Source organism: Vulpes vulpes, chromosome 2, assembly GCF_048418805.1.
Source record: "Vulpes vulpes isolate BD-2025 chromosome 2, VulVul3, whole genome shotgun sequence".
NCBI classification, from domain to species: domain Eukaryota; kingdom Metazoa; phylum Chordata; class Mammalia; order Carnivora; family Canidae; genus Vulpes; species Vulpes vulpes.
The window spans coordinates 47,202,174-47,226,063 of NC_132781.1; the positions used below are offsets into that span (position 1 = coordinate 47,202,174).

The 23,890-nt window shown below is 50.8% G+C and overlaps 1 protein-coding gene across 1 annotated transcript in view; it reads right to left on the minus strand.

Moving 5' to 3' along the window:
- Positions 1-23,229, minus strand: part of TRPV3 (transient receptor potential cation channel subfamily V member 3) — a 33,958-nt gene extending 10,729 nt beyond the window's left edge. Inside the window, exons 1-11 of the mRNA XM_025987953.2 lie at positions 23,111-23,229; positions 16,376-16,480; positions 16,130-16,216; positions 15,244-15,398; positions 14,377-14,553; positions 9,791-9,931; positions 7,391-7,671; positions 5,107-5,283; positions 4,023-4,181; positions 3,307-3,408; positions 1,421-1,494 (exon numbers count right to left, since the gene is read on the minus strand). Of these exons, the coding sequence (XP_025843738.2) occupies positions 1,421-1,494; positions 3,307-3,408; positions 4,023-4,181; positions 5,107-5,283; positions 7,391-7,671; positions 9,791-9,931; positions 14,377-14,553; positions 15,244-15,398; positions 16,130-16,216; positions 16,376-16,480; positions 23,111-23,229 (1,577 nt within the window). The remainder of the gene's footprint in view (positions 1-1,420; positions 1,495-3,306; positions 3,409-4,022; positions 4,182-5,106; positions 5,284-7,390; positions 7,672-9,790; positions 9,932-14,376; positions 14,554-15,243; positions 15,399-16,129; positions 16,217-16,375; positions 16,481-23,110) is intronic.
- Between the last annotated feature and the right edge of the window lie 661 nt (positions 23,230-23,890).

A 23,890-nucleotide genomic window follows, 5' to 3' on the forward strand; every position in this document is an offset into this window, starting at 1 on the left:
GTATTTACCAGTATTGAACTGTACACTTAAAATGGTTAAGATGGCAACTTTCATGTTATGTACATTTTACTACCATTAAAATCTTTAAAGTTCAATATATAACAAGCAAACAGGATTAAAATCTACTCCTAAACAGTGCTACATCATCAGTTATGCAGACGTCTAGATCAAAAGCTCTGTGGCTTATAACTTCAGACAGTCTCCATGATCATAAAATATCTAACTAGTTAAAGTTAGGACACAGGCGAACTTGTTTCTCTTGTGCAGTGCAAAGCGAATGTTTGGGTAATCGATGCAGTTTGGATTAACATAAGGAAATATGTATCTACCTTCCTCATCACTAAAAAAATATGTAAGAAGCAGAAGAGCAGGACAATGATTGGCACCTTTCATCTGCACTAAATCCAGTGGTTGTATAAATGGATTCTTCTCTGGAATTATCACAATTTCTCAAAGGTGGGAGACTCCCATGTGGCTTCTCTCATGGGGCAGGGCTGCACCTGTTTCATCCACTTACTGCAGTAACTGGGCACCCCACTTGCCCATGGAGATGAATTCTGTTCATGACTCTAGAAGGAATGTACCTACTGGTACACCGAGGTATCTGGAAACAGTGGGGCAAGATTTAAAGTCCTGTAGATCCAGCTTCCCAAATGCTCAGAAGAGGGACTTTGGTGGGATCTACAGAGCTATAGAGACCAACATTCTTCATCCTACCCTGCAAATCCTGCCCAGTTCTCATGGCTGCAGTGCTGAATCAGCCTCTATCCATTTAGAGACAGGGGTCACGTAAGCCTCTGATGTCAGCTGCACATGACCTAATTCGGAGAGGCTGCTGAGCTGGGCTTTCTGGCTAGGGCCCTGTGGTAGCCAACCCTGCTTTAGCACAGGGTGAGGAGGACTCAGAGGCTGGGAATGGCTTCGACACCACTGAGGCTCTGCCTGACTGTTAGTCGCTCACTTCCCTGCTCTGGGCTTCAGTTTTTATGCCTACAGATGAGACTCGATGATTTTTCTAACGCTTTCCAGTCCGATCTGATGGAGTCCAAGATGGCAACCTCTAGACCCCATACAACTAGGAGGAACAGGCTGGGCTATCCCTTCATTAGGAAATCAGCGGGGCTTTTCCTCTTCCTGCCTTCTCTGCCCCACCTGCCCCCTGGGGCTTTGTGGCAGGGTGGAGACAGTCATCACTGTGACCTGATGGTGGGCAGTGTGCCAGAGTCTTCTAGTCCTCTCCATAGGCACATACAGGTTTCTTTTACTAGAAGTGAGAGGAGGTCCCTCGCCATCAGACAATGGCAGAATGACTGGGACATGGTGATGTGGGAGGAGGGCTGTTCCAGACAACACAGCAGCCACCATGCAGGACTTCAGCCCTGCCTGTGCAGTGGTGACCAAATGGGACAGATCTACTTACAAGACAAAGTGAAACCAGGCATCAGAGAGAATGGATTGCAGATCTGAGGGTCTCAGCAGGAAGATCGCGATGCCCTGAGGCCAAGAAGGAAAGAAAAGCTGCACCCTCTCCATGCCTCTCACTGGAGGATCTGAGGAAGGCCCTGTTTCCTCAGGACCAGGACTCAGTGAGGGGGAGGGTGTGAAGGCCAAGCCAGAGCCTAGGTGAGGGATATGGAAGGGTCCTGTGCTTGGGAGCAAAGGCAACCCCAGGCTAGGAGTGGCTACACCCCCAAACCTTCTCACATCTCTTACTCTCCCCCTCATGCTCACCAAGACTCTGCAGCAGCACAGTCACGCAATTCCCTGCTATTCCCCAAATACGGCCTAGCTTCTAAAACCAAAAACAAGAAACAACAGGTACTGGGGAGGATATGGAGAGGAAGGAACCCTTGTGCACTGTTGGTGGGAATGCAAACTGGTACAGCGTGGAAAACAGTGTGGAGGTTCCTCATAAAGTTAAAAACAGAACTACCCTGCCATCCAGTGATTGAGCTACTGGATATTTGCCCAAACAATATAAAAACACTAAATCAAAGGGATACATGCAACCCTATGTTTACTGCAGCATATTTACAACAGCCAAAACTATGGGAGCAGCCCAAGAGTCCTTGATAGATGAATGGATAAAGAAGATGTCCTCTCTATATACAGTGGAATATTAGCCACAAAAAAAGAGTAAAATTTTGCCATTTGCAATGACATGGGTGGAGCTAGAGAGTATCATGCTAAGTGAAATAAGTCAGTCAGAGAAAGACAAATACCGTATGATTTCAGTTACATGTGGAACTTAAGAAAACAAAGGAGCAAAGAGGAAAAAAAAGAAAAAGACACAAAACAAGAAATGAACTCTGAACTATGGAGAACAAACTGACGATGACCAGAGGGGAAGGAGTGGGGAGGATGGAGGAATTAGATGATGGATTTTAAGGAGGGCACTTGTGGTGAGCAGTGAGTAATGTAGAAAATTGTTGAATCACTATATTGTACACCTGAAACTAATAGAACACTGTATGTTAACTACACTGGAATTAAATTTTTAGTTTTAAAAAAAGACAAAAAATTATATGGCTTAGTTCTCCCACCTCTGAGCCTTTTTTAACGTTGCCCCCCATGCTCACCCTATAAGAACTTCCTCTCCAATGTCCTCACGCCAAATCCCACATCGCAAACTAAATGCCATCTCTGCTTTCAAGCTTTCCTTCCTTCTCCTGTCCCCAGACAAGCCATCTCGCTTCCTCTGAGGGCTGGTCTGAATCCCACACAGGTCCCTTTTCGTACTCTATTTTAAAGTCCAGGTGTTTGTGTAAAATTTCCTACAAGACTGTGAGTTCAAAGAGGATAAACTTCCTCCCTCCCTCTCACATCCCTCAGGGCTCCATATACAGAAGGTGTTCAGAATATCCCTGTTGATTCATTGGTTGGATGGATTGACTGATAAGCTATTGACTGAGAGACAGATGGAAGGACGGAAAATGGATGAAGGATAGAAGGACAGTGAGGAAGAATGCTAGGCATTCAGATGCATGGCTGAGTCAACAAGAGAGGTGATTGAATGGGTGAATGGAGGGACGGGAGGATGGGTCACAGTGGCTGAGAAGGCAGACAAATGGCTGATAGATGGACAGAGGGATGAGGGGTGGAGGGATAAAGTAGGCAGGACAGACCTGCTGATTTATATATTCTCGTTTTGTAGCTAAGAAATCTAAAGCTTAGAAAGGAAGCAAGGCGGCGCCTCCCCAAAGCCCTCCGCCCTCCATCCTAAGGCAGAGGGGAGTGGATCAAAGCAGGCCTGTTATCTCCCTGCCTGCCTTGCAGCAAGTCCCCAGGGCTTAGCGGCCCACTCACCTCTTTCACAGAAATGCACATGGCCCAGATGAGCACGAACATCCTTCCTAACAGTTGCAGCCACCCCATCTTGTGTGTCAGGGCCAAAGGGTGTGGGAGGGCCTGGGAAGAAGGGAAGGAATGGATGGGTGCAAGATGGGGAATGAGAGGGCGGGCAGGGGTAATGCCAGCTTTGGGGGTATGACGCACATACACATGCAAACCCTCTAGTTGAGCCAGAAGCCAGCACGGAGCCCAATCTCTGTATAGTGTGAGAGAAAGAACAGCAGCTCCCTGCCCGTCCCCACCCACAGTGGAACCCAAGACTCTATAGTGAGGAACACAGTACTGCCCATGCCAACAACCCCTCACTCCTCAGTGTCATTTGTTCATCTGAACCCAGCCACTCACAGGATGCTCAAAGCCAAAACTCCGTGCCCATGTAATGAATGGAAACTGAGGCCCAGAGTGGTGGGACGCCCCGGCTCCTCTCATTTCCTGTGGCCCAATCAGCTGGAGACTTAGGTGGAGCCTGGATCTCCCAACCTTCCAGACTTCCCTCACAATAGCTAAGCACTAGAAACATACTCAGTTCCCTAGAAGCTGTGAAGGGTGACAATTGGGGAATGCCGTGCAAACGTTTTGGTCATTCCGGGCCTCAGTTTCTTCATCTCCCCCAGCTCATTCCAAGCTCCCGGAGCTCTGACCCCCGCTCCCCCGCTCCAGGGGCCCCGTACCTCCTCCTCCCGGGGGCGGTAATAGGAGACTAGAGTCAGGGTGATGTTGTAGAAGAAATACAAGCAGAAGGACAAGAAGAACATGTACTTGGCGAACTTCTTCCACTTCATATGCAGCAGCGTGTGCAGGGGCTCCAGGGTCAGCATCTCGTGCCGGTTCTGGGGGTAGAAAGCCACCAGCACCTTCAAGGCGCCTCATTCCGAGGCAGCTCTGAGTCAGCACCAACCAGGCAGAAGGGGCAGTCTCTCCCACGGACTGGTTTGGCTGGAAGTGTTGGGAAGGTAACTTCCAGCCCCTGAGCTCATTCCCAAAGCCCCCAGGCAGCAGTCAAACCCTATGGGAGCTGGGCTCCAGCGGGAGGACCTGCTGCTCAGCGGGGAGCATGGGCTATGAGAGGGAAGGGCCGTCACTGGCCCCAGCTCGGCCCCCTCACTGTGTGACCTCGGGAAGTCCTCCAACACTCCTGGGGCCTCAGTTCCCTCATCCCTAGAACTGATATCAGTCAAACTGCCCTACCAACCAGGCTGCTGTGAAGGTCCAGGGAGACCCCAGACAAAGCAGGCTCCGGTAAGCATGACTCTTGGTAACATGTGGACGATGCAGATCCAATCTGCTGCCTCACTTCCCCCCAAAAGCTGAAAACCTCTCACTGCTGATCCTCTCTCTTTCCCTCCCACTTCACTGATTTTCCTCCATCTTGCCTCCTCCAGGAAGGCCTCCCTGATTGCTCTAGCTGTGCCTTTCCCTGGGGGAAGGGGAGATTATAGAACCATTAAGGAAGAGGGGGAGAGACGAGATGGAGAAGACCAATCATCCCACCCCCACTCTCACACTGCCCAGGATTCTGGGGCCAGGAGACCCCCACCACAAAAGTGTACAGTGTAAGGCCAGCTGGGAACAAGTAAACGCAGCACCTGCTCTAGCCCTGCCCTTTCTGCATTGACTCTGCCCAGTGAGGCAAAGGAATGGAGGACTACAGACATGTCCAGCTAGTGGCACAGGTCCTTCCAGTGCCCCCAAGCCCCCCGCCTGAAGCCCAGCCCCTCATCCCCTGCTCTTGCTTAGCCCTCCCAAGGGACCCACATCAATGTTGGTGTTGTAGACGATGATTTCCAGCACTGAGTTGTCTGTTGTTGTGTCCACATTGGTGAGGTCATAGAGTGAGGATGACACTGGCCCATATGCCCAGTCGGTGAACTTCCTGGACAGGCTCCGGAGTGGCTTCTCCTTGATCTCACGACTGAGGATATACTTCAGGATCTGGGGACAGGAAGAACCACAGCCACAGAACAGGGTTGGGAAGATGCTCCCACCCAGGAAGACTGTCCCACCTCTGCGCCTTCCACTGTGACCCCTGGGCTCCACATCATCTGCAGAATGGGTGTGAACCTCACTGCTCTGCCCAATTCACCAGGGACTGAGAATACAAGGGACAAAAGGTGTGGAGGCCCTCGGCAGGACACGGAAAGCTACACAACCAGCTCCTAGACCCTTGTACTTGTTGATGACCCCATTGAGCGAAGAAGCTGGGAACTGACGGGTTTGAGAAATAATTTGTTTGACCTGGATGTGAGAAGATACTAGAAGTTTTTCCCGCTTCCCTACCCCAGCCTCAGTCAAGACCATTCTAACTGAGGCTCACCGTGGGCCAGACAGGGAGTGATATGAGATGCCAGCCAGGCAGAGATACCTGAGAAACCCCCTCTCCAGGTAGTGATCCTCAAGCCCTGCCACACAGTAGAGTCACCAAGGGACACACAGCAACCCCACACCACCCACTAATTCAGTCCAAATCTCTGCAGGGGGCACCCAGATATCTGTATTTTGTAAAGTTCCCTGGGCAGTTCCAAAGTGCAGGCAGGGTAGAGAGCCACTGCCCCCCAGCTCACTGCTTTCCAAAACTGGGGCCAGGGCTTCCTGGGGCACCAACCCAAGGCCCAGGAAGAGGATCCTGTTGGGGAGAACAGTGTCAGAGCCCCGATCTCCCACAACCCCGTGGTGTTCCAATCTCATCTCCTATGGGATCCTTGGTCCTCAGAATCCAGGCAGAGAGCTCCCAGACACAGGGCAGTTCTCCCCACCCTAAGCCTCAGCCTTGGAGAGCCCCAAGGAACAGGATCTGTGTCTTCAGCACCTCTGCACCCTGCCCTCCCAGCATAGTGGCCAACTTGGACAGCGTCCAGAAAGGTTTTGCAAAAAACACTGACTAAAGAAGAGAAGGGGCCAAGAATGCAGGAGTCACTTCCCCAGGACTGATCCCAGGGGAGCACATTATCCTCTAGAGAATCAAAGGGTCATGGGGCCATGCTCCATGCAGGCAGAGGACATGCCACAGCAGCTAGTAGGAAGCTCCACTCTCAACCCTAATCTGACTCTCCTCCAAGCCCCCCACAAACTGTGTCCCCAGGGGTGACTGGAGATGGTGTGCAGGGTAGGAAGGCACACAATTCCTCCTCTGTCAAAGCCAATCTCCAACCCTTCCTTCCCCCACAAGAGAATAAAAAGGTCCCTTGTGGGCCCCAGCCCTGACCACTGGGACTGGACCCAAGGCCCTCAGGGTACCCGCCTCCCTGTCAGCTGCCCTCAGGCTGGCACAGCTGTGACAGCTCAACAGCCGCTGCACCCACCCAGTCCTCCCAGAGCCTCCCAGCAGCTTCAGCCCCCTCCCAGGGCTTGGACACATGGAGGCTAAAAAAGCAAGCTTCTCTGAGCCTTGTCTACAGGCCCACCTGAGTCCTGACCTTGATCTCAGACCAAGCCGTGACTCCAGCACCAACAGAGATGGAAGCTCACCCCCAGTCATGTCTTCGCAGAGGTCAAGCCCTGGGTTCCTTAGCCACACCCCACAGAGCACAAAGGGCCACAAGCAAGCACACCCTCTGCTGGGGACTTGGCTGAGTCTCAACAGCCAGACAGGGGTCTCTCCAGATTCGGGCCACCTGCTCTGGGTCCAGAGCAGCCATTCTGGGACTCCTGTCCTCCTGAGAGACCAAAGGCCCAAGGGTCAGGCACAGCCCTGGCCTGGGTGCCTAGCACACAGGAATCCTCAGCCACAATCCTCAGCCACAGTGAGGTACTGTGTCACCATGGCCTTAAAACGCCCCCTCCCCGACCCCAGCCGGGAACTCCAGAGCAGGGGACAGAAACACAGGGTGTTAGCCACTGAAGCCCAGAGGGAGGTCCCTTCCATGCTGCCTCTCTGAGTGGCCACTCAGAACAAACCCACCTCAGGTCATAGAAGCACTTCCAGACCTGAGGTTGAGACCCTACCCAGGCCAAGATGTAATCTGTGGGGTCCCCAGAAAGGCCCGAGAGCCAGCAGAGTGGCAGTGGGCCTCCCTGCCCTCCCCCAGCTCCCGGGCCCCACCTCGGCCTTGCCCATCTTGGCAGCCAACTGCAGCGGCGTGAGCCCATCGTTGTTGTGCATGGTCTCCAGCTCCCAGGTTCCGCTCCTCAGCAGGATCATGTCGTACATGCGCTTAACAAAGTCGTTCTGTGTCTTGAAGTCCTCGGCCACCGTCACCAGCGCGTGTAAGATGTTGTTTCCCCGCGAGTCCTGCGAGGTGATGTCCGTCTGCTCGTTCTCCATCAGCAGCTGCACGATCTCGGGCTGGTTGGTGCACGCTGCCAGGGCCAGCGGAGTCTCGCCTGGGGACCGGGGAGCACTGCAGCTCAGTCCCCTCCTGGCCCACCCCCCGGGGTCCCCAAGCCCTAGGACTGAAGCCTGTATGCCCCGTGGGACTGACCCCTGAGGCTCCCCGTACTTCTCCCCATGTCCCCCTTGTGTGGGGAGAGCAGGGAAACTAAAGCTGGATCACTGCCATAAGCCCCTAACTGGTCTCCCTCCTACCACCCCGGCCCTGCACCAGTATCCCCAGCACAGCAGCCAGACTGACCCTATTAAAACAGAAGACTCCCCTCACCATACTAAAAGCCCAGGTGCCAACAAATGCCCACAAGGCCCTATATGCTTGGACGCCATCTCCTCTCCTACCCCCACTCACTCCTCTCTGGCCTCAGTGGCCTCCTTCCTTTTCCTAGAACATACCAGGCATTTTCCGACCTCAGGGCCTTTGCAAAAGCTGTTCCCTCTGTTTATAGTGCTGTTTCTCAGGGTCTGCTTTGTTCATCCCCACACCTCCTCCAAGTCTTTGCTCAAATGTCACCTTTTCAATGAGTCACCCTAACTGCACTATTTGAAATTGAAATCTACCTCCTTCCTACCCTGGAACTCCCTCTTCCCCTGGCTTATTTTTTATTTTTTCAATAGCACTTACCATTTTCTAACATATTACACATGTGTTCTTATTTATTATGTTTATTACATAGTGTTCTTATTTATTGCCTTGTGTTACATAGTGTCCTTATTTATTATGTTTATTACTGATACTTTTCCTCTAGTCTACCTCAGTCCCATGAGGGTAGGGAGTCTTCATTTTGTTCACTGATGTATTTCCAACACCTAGAACAGTGCCTGGTGTATATAGTAAGTGATCAATAAATGTTTGTTAAGAAAAGATAAGGCAGGGATCCCCGGGTGGCTCAGCAGTTTAGTGCCTGCCTCCAGCCTGGGGCATGATCCTGGAGACCCAGGATCGAATCCCGCATCAGACTCCCTGTATGGAGCCTGCTTCTCCCTCTGCCTGTGTCTCTGCCTCTCTCTCTCTCTGTGTGTCTCTCATGAATAAATAAATAAAAATCTGAAAAAAAAGAAAAGAAAAGAAAGAAAAGAGAAAAGAAAGAAAAGAAAAGAAAAAAAAGAAGAGAAAAAAGAAAAGAAAAGAAAAGAAAAGAAAAGAAAAGAAGAAAAGAAAAGAAAAGAAAAGAAAAGAAAAGAAAAGAAAAGAAAAGAAAAGAAAAGGCAGATGACTCATCGGTGGTCACACAGCCAGCCTAGGAAGGAACCAGGCCTGGACAGCAGGTCTCCTTCTGCTCCCCTTCCAATTTCCCTCGGGTTCCCATTCTTCAGCCCACCTGTCACATTTCCCAAACACTGGCTCCAACAGGGGCTGATGCCAGACCCTGGACAGACAGGACAAGACCCTGACCTCACGGCTGCTCGGACCCAGCTGATCCTGCTGATTAAAAAAACCACCCAGAGGAGAAGACAGGTCAGTGGCTGTCAGTCCAGGGCTGGAGTGGGAAAAGGGGTCGACAAAGTTGTGGGGGCAAGTTTCGGGTGTGATGGAACTATTGATACCCTGTCCTAATCATGGCGGTGGTTGCACAGGCCTGTGCTTTTGTGGAGCTGAACAGAACTGTCCATTAAAAAGGGGAATTTCACTGTCTCTAAATTACACATCTTTTTTTCACCCAGAGCATCCTGACCCCTACTGCTTTTGGACTGCCTGGCTTGTCAGTCAGAGGATTTTGGTCTCTTACATGTTAGCGCATTTTAGTGGTCCTGGGGGGCACAGGGCAGAGGCCCAGCTGGCAGCTCCGAACCGCCCTGGGCAAGTCCTCTCCCCGCCAGAGGCTCTGTCCTCCCCCGTGACACGGGGCTTTCTCCCTGCTGTGTCGCCTGCTGCTCCCTGGCCAGGGCTGCTCAGGGGCCCGCCTGTGCACCCTCTCCGACCGGCAGCTGACACCCCAGAACCAGCTCCCCCATCCTTCCAGCCTCTCTGGTCTGCCCTGGAGGCCCAGTTAGAAGGCTCTGGCCTTGCGCGCCCCCTCTCCACCACCCCCCAGTCTCCCCACCCCCCACCCCGGTCCGGGGGCTGGCTGGGCCTCGGACTCCTGCCGCAGGCGGGGTGGGGGGGACACCCACCGAAGTAGAAGCCTTCGTGCTGGTACTTGGGGTTGAAGAAGACCCCCCTGGCGTGGGCATTGACGTCGGCGCCGGCGGCGATGAGCAGCGCAGTGAGGTCCCCCTGCCGCCGCTCGATGGCTATGTTCAGTGCCGTCTGCCCTGCGAACGGGGGTGGGGGGAGGTGGAGGGGGCGCTCAGTGGCTGGGCCCCAGGTGACTACCCGCTCTGGACCCTTGTCCCTCCCGCCTACATACGCTCCGCAGAGCCTCAGCGAAATGCTAGCTGCCTGCCCGGCGCCCCGCGCCCCGCGCCCCGCGCCCCCAGCTCCGCGCCCGCACCCCGCTCCCCGCTCCCGGCTCCCAGCTCCCGGCTCCCGGCTCCCGGGCCAGGGCGGGCACGCGGGGGAGCTCTGCTTCTTCCCCAGGGAGGCTCACAGTCTCACTGGGATTTAGGAGCTGTGGTCCTGGGAGGCGCGAGGGCTGCGGTACCCAGACGGCAGGAGCTCCTAACACAGCCTCAGGGGACCAGGGTGATGGTTCCCAGAGCGGCCTCTAAGCTGAGACCGCTGGAGTTTAGAAAGGCTACGGGGGCTGGCCGAGGCCTCATAATTCAGGCGAGGAGGTCAGAACTTCCTCCTCCGTGCTATGGGAAGTCACAAGGCACTGAAGCAGGCAAGTGACATGACCAGGGTTTTGGGTTTTGGACATGTGTATTTTCTGATCACCCTGGATGCAAAACTGGAGGATGCATTAGAATGAGCCCGGACTTGGAACTGTCGCTCCAGTGGGGAAAGATGGTAAGGCCCAAAGGCGCTTAGGAGAAAGACCTCAGAATGGCCTGTGGGGAGGGGAGAGAGGGGATGACTGGCTTAGGAGCCAGGAGAATGGTGCCCCGTCGATGGCGGAGGAACAGAACAGGGGAGAAGCAGCAGGAAGGGGCTGGAGGGACAATGACCTAGTTGGTGGAGCCTGTGGAATCTCCAGATGGAAAGGACCGGAAAGCTGGAGGAGGGGAAGGTTCTCAGAATGTCCCACTAGAAACAGCATTTTCCAAAGAGCTCCTGCCACACCATACACAAAAATAAAGTCCTGGTGGATTAAAGAAGTAGGCATTTTATTTAAAAACTGAAAATTCATTTATAACTAGCCTTTTGGTAGGGGAGAACTTCTTAAGCAAAATTCAAAATGCAGAAACAACCACAAAGATAAAACCAACATGTTTGCTTACAAAAAAGAAGAAGAAGAAGAAGAAGAAGAAGAAGAAGAAGAAGAAGAAGAAGAAGAAGAAGAAGAAGAAAAGAAAGCTTTCTGTATTCCAAAAGAAAGTTAAAAGGCAAGTGATGGGGAAGGGTTGAGACAGTAGTTTTTTTAAAGTTCCTGATATACTGACCCCTTACAAATCAATAGACAAGCAGCTTAAAAGAAAACTGAGAAAAAATTAACAAGCACCTTACAGAGAAGAAAATACCTATGGCCAATAAAGAAAGCAAAACATATTTGAAATCACTGTTGATCAAGAAAATCAGAATCTAACAAGTTAACATTTCTCCACTTTTCACTGACTAGATTGGCAAAAGGCAAAAACAAAAAGCAAAACCAAAAAGGAATAATTACCAGTATTAGTGAAAGGTGAGGGAATGAGTGAATAAGTAATTTGTATTTTGGGGAGAAGAAATTAGCATCTTTTGGAAGCAACTTTGACCATTATTATGAATTTTAATGTTCATGCCCTTGAACCCGGAAAATACAATTCAAAGTATTTTCCTAAAACATGTGTGCACTGAGCAAAGGGTCACAGGCAAGAATGTGTACTGGGATATTGTCATAGTGAAAAATTGGGAAACATCCAACTATCAACAGGGGAATAGGGAAATTAGCTACAGGATAGCCATAGTCAGACTAAGCAAGTAGAAAAGAAGCATACTTGCATATTCTGGGATGAGGAGGCATCTAAGGTATACAGTTTTTTTTAAAAAAATGGCAAGTTGTAGAACAATGAAAACAGATAAATACTATTCTATGTTAAATAGGTGCATGGATAAATGAAACTATTACTATGGACACATATATACATGCATAAAAAGCCCTAGGAAAATCCTCAAAGTCTACATACCATAATAATTTCCAGAGAGGAGAGTGGAAAACAGGCAAAGGGAAGGCACATGATGTGATGAGCAGAGTGTTATACTATATGTTAACAAATTGAATTTAAATAAAAAAATTTAAAAGCAGCAAAGAAAGAAAACAGGCAAGGGTTTTTTTTTTAACTTAATTAAAATATTGGAATGTTTTACAATGAAACTCTATTCATGTGTTATTTATATAATTAAAAATAAATTGTTATGTTTAATCTTGATGATGGATGTATAATTCATTATATTAATTGCAAATGTATGTTTAAAATTTTTTAATGACAAATTTTTAACTGAATAAATTGGTTTTAAAAAGGCAGATTCTCAAAAAAAAAAAAAATAAAAATAAAAAAATAAAAAAAAATAAAAAGGCAGATTGCTGAAGCCTTTAATAAAGTGCTAAAAATAATATTTTAAAAGTTGTTTTTGGATCCTCTTAGCAGCATAGGGAGGAAACATTAGCCTCTGCCAGACGGAGGAGCTGAGACCCAGAAAAGCAGAGTTACATGCCCAAAATGAGGAAAATGTTCCCCTGGTGATACTGGAGCCCCTCAGCCTCAGGCAGCAGGAAGCACCCACTCAGGACACTGAAAGGAAGGGACCAGCAGGTGCCATCAGAGGGAAGACTGGGGGGTTAGTTTCTAGAAAGACAAATAAATGGCTCCTCCCACCAGGCTGAGAGAGAGTAAGTGCTCATAGCCCCCAACAAGCCCACTAGCAAAAGACAAAGTCATGAAAGAAGGAAGGGATAAGGGGAGACTAAGAAGGGAGAAAAGTAAAGAGTTGCAGTCAGGACAGCAAATCCTTACTAGTAATCTCATTTATTCACTCATTCAAAAAACTTTTATTAAGGACCTCTTATGTGTGACCCCAAGTCCCAGGGAATTCACTATGGATAAGATAGGCTCCATCCCTGGCCTCAAGGGGAACATGCTGCCAGAAAGGGGTGTTAAGTCCCTGTATACGGACAAGAAGAAAGGAGGTTCAGAAGGGGACTGAACAATCAGAGAAGGAAAAACAGTGTATGTTCTCATTCATTTGGGGAATATAAATAATAGTCAAAGGGAATATAAAGGAAGGGAAAAGAAATGTGTGGGAAATATCAGGGAGACAGAACATAAAGACTCCTAACTCTGGGAAATGAACTAGGGGTGGTGGAAGGGGAGGAGGGCGGGGGGTGGGGGGGAATGGGTGACGGGCACTGAGGCAGACACTTGATGGGATGAGCACTGGGTGTTTTTCTGTATATTGGTAAATTGAACACCAATAAAAATTAATTTATAAAAAAAATAAAACAAAATAAAATAAAATTAAATTAAATTAAATTAAATTAAATTAAATTTAAAAAGGGGACTGAAAAGGGAGAGGAATTAAGGCAGGCAAGCTTGATGCACTGGCCTAAACCTCCCTGGCTAAGGACTACTATCAACTCCCTCATGATGGGCTGAGAACGTCATACATAGCTCATCCAGTTTTTCTCTCCACTTTGGCTACCAGGGAGCTCACTGTGCGGTTCAGCACTCACTTATAGCCATCTTCCCTGGATTCCCTCTCTTCTAATCAACAGTGCTGAGTTTTCACAATCCTTTACTTTTTCTCATCTATAATGAAAACCCTTGTGAAAGTCTGCTGTTTAAATAAATTTTAAAAAAACTAAAATGACTTTCTCCCATGAGAAAAGTTGAGAGCTCACGCTAAACGGTTCCCCTGCAAAGAGCAATGTTTCATGCCCCCTGGTATGTCAGCAAGATAGCATCCCAATCTCCCCAAACCCATCATTTTTGCACCTCATTAGAGCCCAACAGGATGCTTACTGAGTCCCAAAACTCCAGTGAGGATGAGGATGCCCCGTATGATTATTCAGCACAGATTTGCTGGACAGGAAAATACAATCCCACGTTTGGTCTCCTGCCCCCTCTCTAGTCCATTTAAGAGAGAAACCACAGAATCAAGACCCCAATAAGTCGGTTAGTAAGAATGATGATGGTGATACCAGCAACTGCTGAGTGTTGGCCTTGCCCAGATGTCTGGCACCATCTCTGGCCTTCTGCCCGCTGCCCCATATGCCACCGGCATCCCCATATCGGGCTTCTGCCCGTGCCCTGCTCCTGGCCTCTGCTCGAAGGTTACCTCCCTGCTGGCCCACTCGCCGTTGCCCATCCCCAGTCACTCTATCACACGACCATCTTGTATTTTCTTATCATAACATTTTCCTTTAGTTACTTTATTCTGAGCAGTGGCCTCTATCTGTCTCGTTCCCCATGCACCCCAGTGCCAAAAAACAGGGCCTGGCATGTGCTCAGGGCTCCAAACTCTCTGCAGAGCAAAGGATGGAAGTGAGGAGTGCCTGCTGCATGGTGCTGAGGCGTGCTCTGCGCTTGGTGCTGCTTGGTGCTCGGGCCTGCGGGACAGCGGGGAGGCTCCCCACCCCAGAAGTCTCTGTCCGCACAGCGCCCCCTCATAGGCAGCATACCTTCATAGGCCTCCTCGGTGTAGGCGGCATTGACGAACCGGTCCAGGATGTCGTTCTCCTCGGCGAAAGCCAGCAGAATCCTCACAATCTCCTTGGTTTTGGTGTTGATGTTTAACAAGGCCTTCATCAGGCAGGTCTTCCCCGTGTCAGAGGCTGTTAGCTTGTGCATGAGGAAGTCTGCAGGCAGGGTCGTGGGGTGAGCCACACCAGGGGCCCCGGCTGCCCCTGGCCCTTCCCGCCCGAGGTGGGGAGGCCAGGATGTGCGGGCTGAAGCCTCAGACCTCCAGACCCTGCTCCATGCCCTGGCCTCCTGGGGCCTGTGCTACCTCCTCTCCTTCCCCCTGAGGGCCTTATCTGAGGCTCTACCTCCTGCACTGTCTCCCCTGTGGGGTGCAGTCTCACCCACCGCATGCTTTCCCACTGTCCACCTCACTGCTGACACCCCGAAACCTCCAACTGGCCTCCTCCTCCTGGGAGCTGACAAATAAAGCTTATCACTTCCCTCACAAGCTACTCCCCAGTCCCTGAGATAGCTTGGGCCCCACCTTCCAGCACATCACCAATGGCATGATCGCGCCTCCCTTTCTGTCACTCCACTTGTCCTTTATTCTGGCCATTTCCACTGCTGAAGAGCTGGTCACCTCCCCCCGCTTGGCTGTGGCAGCCCCCACTCTGCCTGAATAGCAACCTTCTCCCGCCCTCCATGCAGCAGCCAGACCATGACCTTCACCTGTCCAAGCCCTCCCATGGCTCCCTATTGCCTTCAGAGGCAGGTTCAAAGTCCACAGCCCTGCCTTCTGGGCTCCTTGCATGCCCCCCTCATTGGCTGTTGTGAGGAAAGGCTGACAGCAGGAGCCAGGCACTGACCAGCTACATCCAGGCCACGACGCCGCTTGCAAAGCTCCTGCAGCTCCACCAGCAGCTCCAGCAGCTCCCCCACGCAGCCCTCTGACACCGCTGCAAAGATGCGCTTCTTCAGCCGCTTCTTTTTTCGCCTCTGCTCTTCCTTGGCCACGTTTGCACTGAGGCCAGAATGTATTTCCAATTCACCACACAGGTACCACCAACCTACTGTGTCCCCGCCCCACAGCAGAGCCCTGTGCCTGCGCAGAGCCACACTGGCCTTTAGCACCTCCCCGGCCTGTCACAATGTCCCAAAACCCCTCTGTTAGTGCTGGGGCCCTGGGATCTGCGTTGCCCTCTGCAGGCTTCCCTCCTAATCTAAACGTGATCACATTTTTTCAAAATATATATTTGGATACACATAGCAGAGATGATTAGGAAGGACAATTAATAGCGATTACTTTAAAAAGTATGAGATTACGGGAAGGAAAATCTCACTTTTATCTTTTGTGGTGTTTATACTTTTAAAAATCTCTCTCTCCCTGACCCCACACTCCAAACAGACAACCATGACAAGTGCATATTTTTGTGTGTATTCTTATAAAAGTCACATGATGTTTCATGGTTTATATGCATATATTTTTAATATGAGATTGTGTTCCAGTTCTTGTTCTGCTGTGTACTGTCATTGGAATGTTTTATAATGAATGGGTAATACTTTTTATAGTTTATAAAATGTAATACTCCCTCCTCCACCGCAAAAACCTTCCTACACACCACAGTCATGGACGCAGGCATTTGTCCCATCCCCCTGGCATGGAAGCTTCCTTGCCTTTCCTGGGTCCTGATGCCCGTGCCTCTGATGCCCACCTGGTGGACACAGTGGGAGGAAGGGAAGGGCCGGGCTCACCTGGGACTGTTGGGATTGGACGGAGTCTCTGTTACATCATCCTGGGGAGACTGTGGTGAGTCCATGTCATCGCAGTTACCAGAGAGGCTGGAGGATGGGGAAAGGAAGAGAGAGAGACGAGTTTCAAACTGGCCCATGAGAACATGTCACAACCAGGCCTGGCCACCTGGCCCAGGGTGAGTCACTGCCTGCCCTGGAGCTGAGGGCTGGGCTGGGACGAGGGCAGCCGGGAAGGCCAGTACTCACCACTGACGGATGTTGGAGTCCATAGGCTTGGAGAAGATGGGGGGAGAGGTCTTGGAGACAGTGGGGTTGGGATCGAACCCTTCTATCTCCAGGAAGAAGTGTGCACTGTGGGGACACCCAAGCAAGGTCATTAGAGCTGGCACAGGGACCATCCGCCTGCATGCCCTGCAGCCCTACTGCTGAGAGTGCCCCACCACCCAGAACACTTGCTCGTGGCCTGCTCCATGCTAAACTCTGTCCCTCATGGCCTCACTTGACCCCCACAGCAGCCCTTTGGGATGGGTACCATTCCAATCACCCACACTTTGGGTGGGCATACAGAGGCTCTGAGGTCAAGCACCCTGCCCAAGCTCACACAGCAAGTAGGTGGTAGAGCCTGGATTCAAAGCTGGGTCTTGGTGATTCTTGTCACTAAGTAGATGAGTAGAGGCCCAGGGTCTCTGTCGGGATGGCCTAATATCTGAGAGGGACTTTCCTGTCCGCAGGTGCCTCCAGGTGTGGAGGACTCACCAGAGATGGGGGACATGGCAACCATAGCTACAAATCCCCCCATCATCCCCAAACTGCCCTTCCAGCCTCAAGTCTGAAGAAGAGCCCTTCCAGGGCTGCCATCTACAAGGGCATTTCCTGACTGCCAGGGCACATTCAACCCCCATTGATCATCTCTTATCTTGTTGGCACAGAAAACAGTCAGATCTAGAGCAGTGAGGGGGTATGAAAGTTCAGGGGACAGGAGATGCCTTGTCAAGAAGGAACACCCAGGAAACCACTTTGGACAGTGGATGTGAGGGAAGTAAAGGGCACACTTTCCCCCAGGGCGTCAAGAGACCTGGGCCTGTGACCTGACAAAGCCCCAGGGAAGCAGACAGACTCAGTGCCCAATGAGAGGCAAGACACACCCCGAGATATGACTCCCCAACCAGACACAGCCTGGCCTCACCTTCAGACACGACACACCCACAAACACAGACACACGTGTTCTCAGAACCCACTATCACACACTCAGAGAAAAGCCTTCCCAAGACAACCAGGATGACGAGCATCAGAATGAGGGTCAGTTGTGGCAATACCCGCACCCGGTGATGGCTGCATCATACCTGCTGGCTCTGTGACCTGGCCTGGATGGTGGCCTCCTGACCAGCTGGTCTCTCTCCTAAGTGCCTTTGCTGCCTACCTCCTTCCCAGGCCCAGAAAGATCAACAAGCCCCCTCCCTTTCTCACAACACCATGGAAGAGGTCCCAAAGTACAATCCCAGCCATATCAAGTTCAGAAGAAAGGGCAGCAGGGAAGGGATTGTGGCCCCATTCTATCAATGAAACAACTAAGGCCACTGTCACCATCCCCCCAAGGATAGAAGTCAACTTTCTCAGAGAACCTGACTCTTGATTCTGGCTCACAATTTACATGACTATCCATGCTGCTCTCCCCTCAGCCCTCTGGATCTTCTTCCAGCCAAACCAGCTCTAGGGATTAGCTACAGGTGGAGACTGTCCAACATAGCCACTTCACAGGATGGGGCAGTCATGAGGGTGTCCCGGGTCTTGCCTGGGGAATCCTTCTCCTCTCCTCCAGGTACAGACAAGCATAGGAGACTCAGAACAAATCCTGAACTGAAGCATAAATGGAGAGGGGGACAGGGCTGGCTGGCACATTGGCCTTCACCCTCCTGTCTTCTGCTCATCAAGAGCAACCTTCTGAAATGACCTAAAATCAAATCCTTCTTCCAAAAGAGAAGTAAACCCCTGACTAGGAGCCCAAAACCTGGATTCTACTCTGGCTCTGCCTCTGCCTCCTGTGTAACACCAGGATAGAAAGTGGTTGGGCCAGATAACCCTGGAATCTGGAGCCAGGACAGCTCTAAAATCATCTACAAATGGACTGTGCAGCTAAAGTGGGCATCAGAGGTCATCTGGTCTGATCACCACTCCCAACATCCCTGAAGTGCCCCAGAAATGCCACCTTAAAGCTGTCCCTGCTTCATGAGAAAATGCTCCGCATCACTTGGCATCAGGGAAATACAAATCAAAACCATAATGAGATACCACCTCACACCAGTGAGAATGGGGAAAATTAATAAGACAGGAAACCACAAATGTTGGAGAGGATGCGGAGAAAGGGGAACCCTCTTGCACTGTTGGTGGGAATGTGAACTGGTGCAGCCACTCTGGAAAACTGTGTGGAGGTTCCTCAGAGAGTTAAAAATAGATCTGCCCTACGACCCAGCAATTGCACTGCTGGGGATTTAACCCCAAAGATACAGATGCAGTGAAACGCCAGGACACCTGTACCCCAATGTTTATAGCAGCAATGTCCACAATAGCCAAACTGTGGAAGGAGCCTCGGTGTCCATCGAAAGATGAATGGATAAAGAAGATGTGGTCTATGTATACAATGGAATATTCCTCAGCCATTAGAAACGACAAATACCCACCATTTGCTTTGACGTGGATGAAACTGGAGGGTATTATGCTGAGTGAAATAAGTCAATCGGAGAAGGACAAACATTATATGGTCTTATTCATCTGGGGAATATAAAAATTAGTGAAAGGGAATAAAGGGAAAGGAGAGAAAATGAGTGAAAATATCAGTGAGGGAGACAGAACATGAGAGACACCTAACTCTGGGAAATGAACAAGGGGTAGTGGAAGGGGAGGTGGGCAGGGGGTTGGGGTGACTGGGTGATGGGCACTGAGGGGGGCACTTGGCAGGATGAGCACTGGGTGTCATGCTATATGTTGGTAAATTGAACTCCAATAAAAAAAATAAAATAAAAAGCTGTCTCTGCTTGTCTGGGTATCTACTTAACAAATATTGAGCACCTACTGTGTACCAGGCACTGTTCTAGAAGATGGGGATTAAATGGTGTACCAATGGGCAAAAATCTCTTTGAAGAGCTACTGTTCCAGTTAATTGATCAGAACTGGCCCCAAGGATTGGACCAGGGCATAGCACAATGAGGCCATTGCTTTTCCTGCTCCAGAAAACACTGACCTTCAGCTATAAGATTCTCAACAGGATGAACTACACTTGCGTTGTCCTTAATTCTCCAGAACCTAACAGTTGTTCTGACACTCAGAAGATTTAACTGAACAGAAGAGTAGAACATGGATAGGTAAATGTGTGAAAGATAAATGAGAGAAAGGATAAAATAGCTGGTTAGATAGATGGACAGATGAGTTGGATGGATGAATAAGATGGATAGATGGATGGGTACATGGATGCAGGATACATGGAAGGATAGATGGATGGACACATAGGTATATGGAAGGATGGATGGGTGGATGCCATGGATGGCAAAGGAATGAGTAGTTCGATGGGCAGATTGGCGGATAGATGGAGAGGCTGGTGGACTGGACCAATAAGCAGAGAGACCAACACAAACGTCAAGTGACTCCTGTTGGGCTCCCAGTTGCCCAAAGCTCTCAATCTCTTTTCCTCCATCCTGCATAACAAGCTGAGGAAAGGTCTTTTGCCTCTCCTCCAACTCCTCTCCTTCTCAGGGCCTCCTCCCAGAGTCCAAAGGGTGGGCCTCCCGGATGGACCCAGAAACCAGATCATGACAGCATCTATCCATTCCAGGCCTGGAAACCAAAGGGCCTGAGGAAGGGTAAGAAATATATCCTCATCTTATCATGAAGTGTCCTCTTTTGTGCTGAGGGACTGTGTTGAGCCACCAGGACACTTACTCATCAACTCACTCACTCTCTCTCATTGTCTCACCTGCTTCTACAATGATCCACCTACTTACTCAAAAACTGCTAATATGCTCTGTGTAGGGAATGAGGGGAGCAGGGAAGGAAGAGATGACCCTTCTAGGGACCCGGTCCTCAGAGATTTGTGGCTTGAGAAGATCCCCCAAAGCAGAGAGAACAGCATGAGAAAAGCTTCCATCAGAAAGGCAAGGACTATGTCTGAGAATGTAAGTCTTCAGGGCCGGGAAGGAGATTGGTGAGAGCCAGGCTGGAAAGATCTCTGACTGTGAGCAAGGACCCAATTACTGGGACAGGGAGCTGCTAGACCACAAGGGCCCATCCCACACTTGCCCTATTTGCCTCTGCACATGCCACATCTCACCTGCCTCCATGACCGATGGTGAGGTTACCATGTGACACCCTGGCTTCTACTCTGCAGCATAGGCTGTTTGTTTATTCCTACTTTTCATCCAGACCAAAGGGCACCACAAGAGTGTTGTTAACTCAAGTGCACACACAGCTCTGCACCATCTCTCCTTCATTTCTGTCCCTGTGAAGATGATGAACTACCCCTAAGCATCCCCAACAGTGGGGAGGAGGCTGTGTGACCAACTGCTTTGTCCCAAGAAATGCCCAAGTGCTCTGATCTCCAAAAGGCCAGCTCTTCCATGTCTCTCTCCCAGCGCATCACCCTGCCCAGGATCCAGTAAAGAGGCCACAGTGGTAGCTACTCATGAGATATAGCATGAGGTATGTCCCTACCTAGACATGGTGGTACCTTCCATCCCACCATTAGTCCAGATTTCCTTACTGGTCAGACTGGCCTTCTATTTACATTGAATTTTTTATTTTCCTTTTCTTTCTAGGCTGAGTCCTATACTCAGTTTTGAGGCAGATACTCAAACCTTCAGGGCACAGGAAGAAGTAGGCACGTGAGGGTCCTCAAAGAGCCCTTGGGAAGAAGATGGTGCTACTGCTTCATGAGACAAAGGTCACACCTCATACCCAGGCCCTTGGCTGTGTGAGGCCACAGGTAGAGCTGAGTCTGGAGCTAAGTTTGTGAACAGGGATAGGCTCAAGAAAAGGCAGCTTGACTGTGGGAATATCCTGGCATTTTCCTGAAACCATGTCCACAATCCTGCCCTGAGGTCCAAAATTCCCCTAGGAATGTAAGAAGGTGGGGGAAGGGAAAGAGAGGCAAGAGGGTGGTGTTTGGTTAGTTCAGGGATAGGTCTGTCCTTACCCAGACAGTCAAGCCCACCCAGACCTAGGCTGCCCCCATGGCCCTGCCAATACCTGTCTGAACTTCACGTCTGCTCAGTTTTCTCTCCTGCACTCCAGGATCGACCTACCCCTGGATGTCCCTTGGTTACTTCTCAACCAACATTCACTCCTGAACTCGGCTTGTCTCTCCTCATCTTGTTTCTTCTCCTCTGATGTCCTCATGTCACAGATGGCCCCATCATCCCTTCAGGTCCTCTCACCAAATGAGGGGGTGTCTCTTGGTTCTTTTCCCTCCTTTCTCATAGTTGATCCTGCAGACCCCACAATTCTGATAACTTTATGACCTGATCCTCTCTTCTCCATCCCTGATCACCCAGGTTCAGACCTCCCCACCTGTCACTCAGGCTTCCCAAGAGCCTCCGGTCATCTCCTTGCTCCCAGCTTCCCTTCCAATCCATCATTCACACAGATTACCCAGAGTATCTTTTCCAAAACACAAATTTCACCATGCCCTCCCTCTCACACAGAATCCCCACTGCCCTCAGGTTTGTTCAAACTCTTTAACCAACCTCCAAGCCCCAGCCCCAGTGGGACTCATATTCTCCATGATTCCTCTACCCACCCAGCACTCCAGTTATGCTGATCCTCACTGATCCCTGCCCCAGCCTCTGTCTGGGATGTTCTCTCCTTCCTCTCCACCTGTGATCACCCATTCTAAACCACCTCACCTGGGAAGTACTCTGAGACTGCCCCCAGGGTTGGAATGACCCACCTCTTCTCAGACCCCATCCCACCCAGTTGCCAGGACACTTCCACATTCTTCTGGGTGCCCTTCTCACCAGGCTGTGAGCAGGGATGGGCATTCTTTTTCTCTGTGTCTCAGTCTCCCCATTCTGGGTCCTAGTGCACAGAAAACCTCAGCAATTATTACTCAAAACAACAGACAGGAGGGCTAGCACCTATCTCACCTCTGGCCCAAGAGGGGCCTGGGATGGGGCCAGAGGAGGCCAGACAAATGAGCCAACTACACTTGGGGGGGTCCCACCTGCGTCCAACAAAAGCACAGCTTGTGGTAGGGATGAGGATGCAGGCTTGAGGGCCTCAAATCTGCTGAGAGGCTGGGGCACTGCCACGGAGGCAGTTCAGGGGCCAGGGAGGACCCTGGAGAAGTCCTTTCCCCCGAATTCCCAGCTGGGAAGTAGTTGTAAGCGTCCCAGCCTTCCTCAGCTCCCAGGGGCCCAATAGCGATGATGATGATGATGAAGCTCCAAGTAACAAAAACACTATCAGCGTGTGCAGAGCACCGACTGTGCACCACACGGTGCGAGCCGGCGATCCCAACAAATCATCACCCCATGAGATGCCTTTGCTGGTGTCCCCATCACATGGGTGATGTCAAAGAGCTTGAATAAGCTGGTTGGGCACACGGGACAGGAAAGCAGTTGATGTCTTCACGTGGGGATCCAAGCTACCGAAAATCTCCATGCACCTCTTTGCTCCTTGTCTTGAGGACGGCTCCAGCAATCCCTTGCCTCACCCTGAAGCCTTTCTGAATGTCACTGTTTCCACGCCTCTGACCCCTCCAGGAAGGCCTCCCTGATCATTGCCATTGCACTGACTTCCCCGGCTCAACAGCCCCACCCCCCAAGTATGCAGGGCTATTTCCCCACCTTCCCCCCATTTATACCTAACTGGGCACCAGGTCACCATAGATGACACTGAGAGTCTGGTGTCGACCCCAGGCAAGGGCTCCCTGAGGCTGGGCACCAGAATCCCTCCTGTGCCCCCACCACACAGGCCCAAGCCTGCCAGTCCTACCTCTTCTTGGTGGGGGTGATCTCTGCTGGCCTCTTCTCCTGCAGGATGGCAGGATTCCCACTGGGGACGGCGGCTCTTCTGCCCATGAGGGGTACCATCTCCTTGGGGTGGGCATTCATGGCTGGAACACAATCACAGCATAGATGCTCAAGTTGAGTGAGCCTGAAGGTCCTCAGGGGCCTTCAGACCCCCGTGTGGCACCATGTGACCCCTGCTCATACCCACTGGATGAGGAGCTCACTACCTTCCCAGGCTGCCAACTCTTCCCAGAGACAGGGAGACTATCCCCTCGATTTCTCCTGCTCCTCGCTCTAGCACTTTTGCTCCTGTGCACCCTTGGAGAGCCCAACAGAGCCTCCAGGTAGAGACTGCCATGCCCATGCCATCTCCACCCACCAATCTTCAGGTGGACTCCCAAGAATTAGCTCTGCTTTTCAATGTCTCTATCAGATTTTGTGTTCAGCGATGTCCTCGTCAGAACAGAACTATCACCTCCTTTGCTCTAGACACTATGCTGCTAGTAATACAGCCTCCAGCCTCTTTGTCTCATCTACCCAGAGCTGAGTACAACCAGTCCTGTGGCTATCTGTCCAGTCCATTAGACTCCCTTCTCACGCAAAGGGAGCAGCTGAGTCCCTTCCACAGAGACAGAGGAGACAGCCCCTCAGTCCTGACCTGCTTTACTGATGCTCAGTAAGGACTGGACCCCGCGCTAGGCTCAGAGGGATGTGCTGGGGAGAGGGATTGACATATCTTTGGAGAACTCTAAGGGGATCTTAG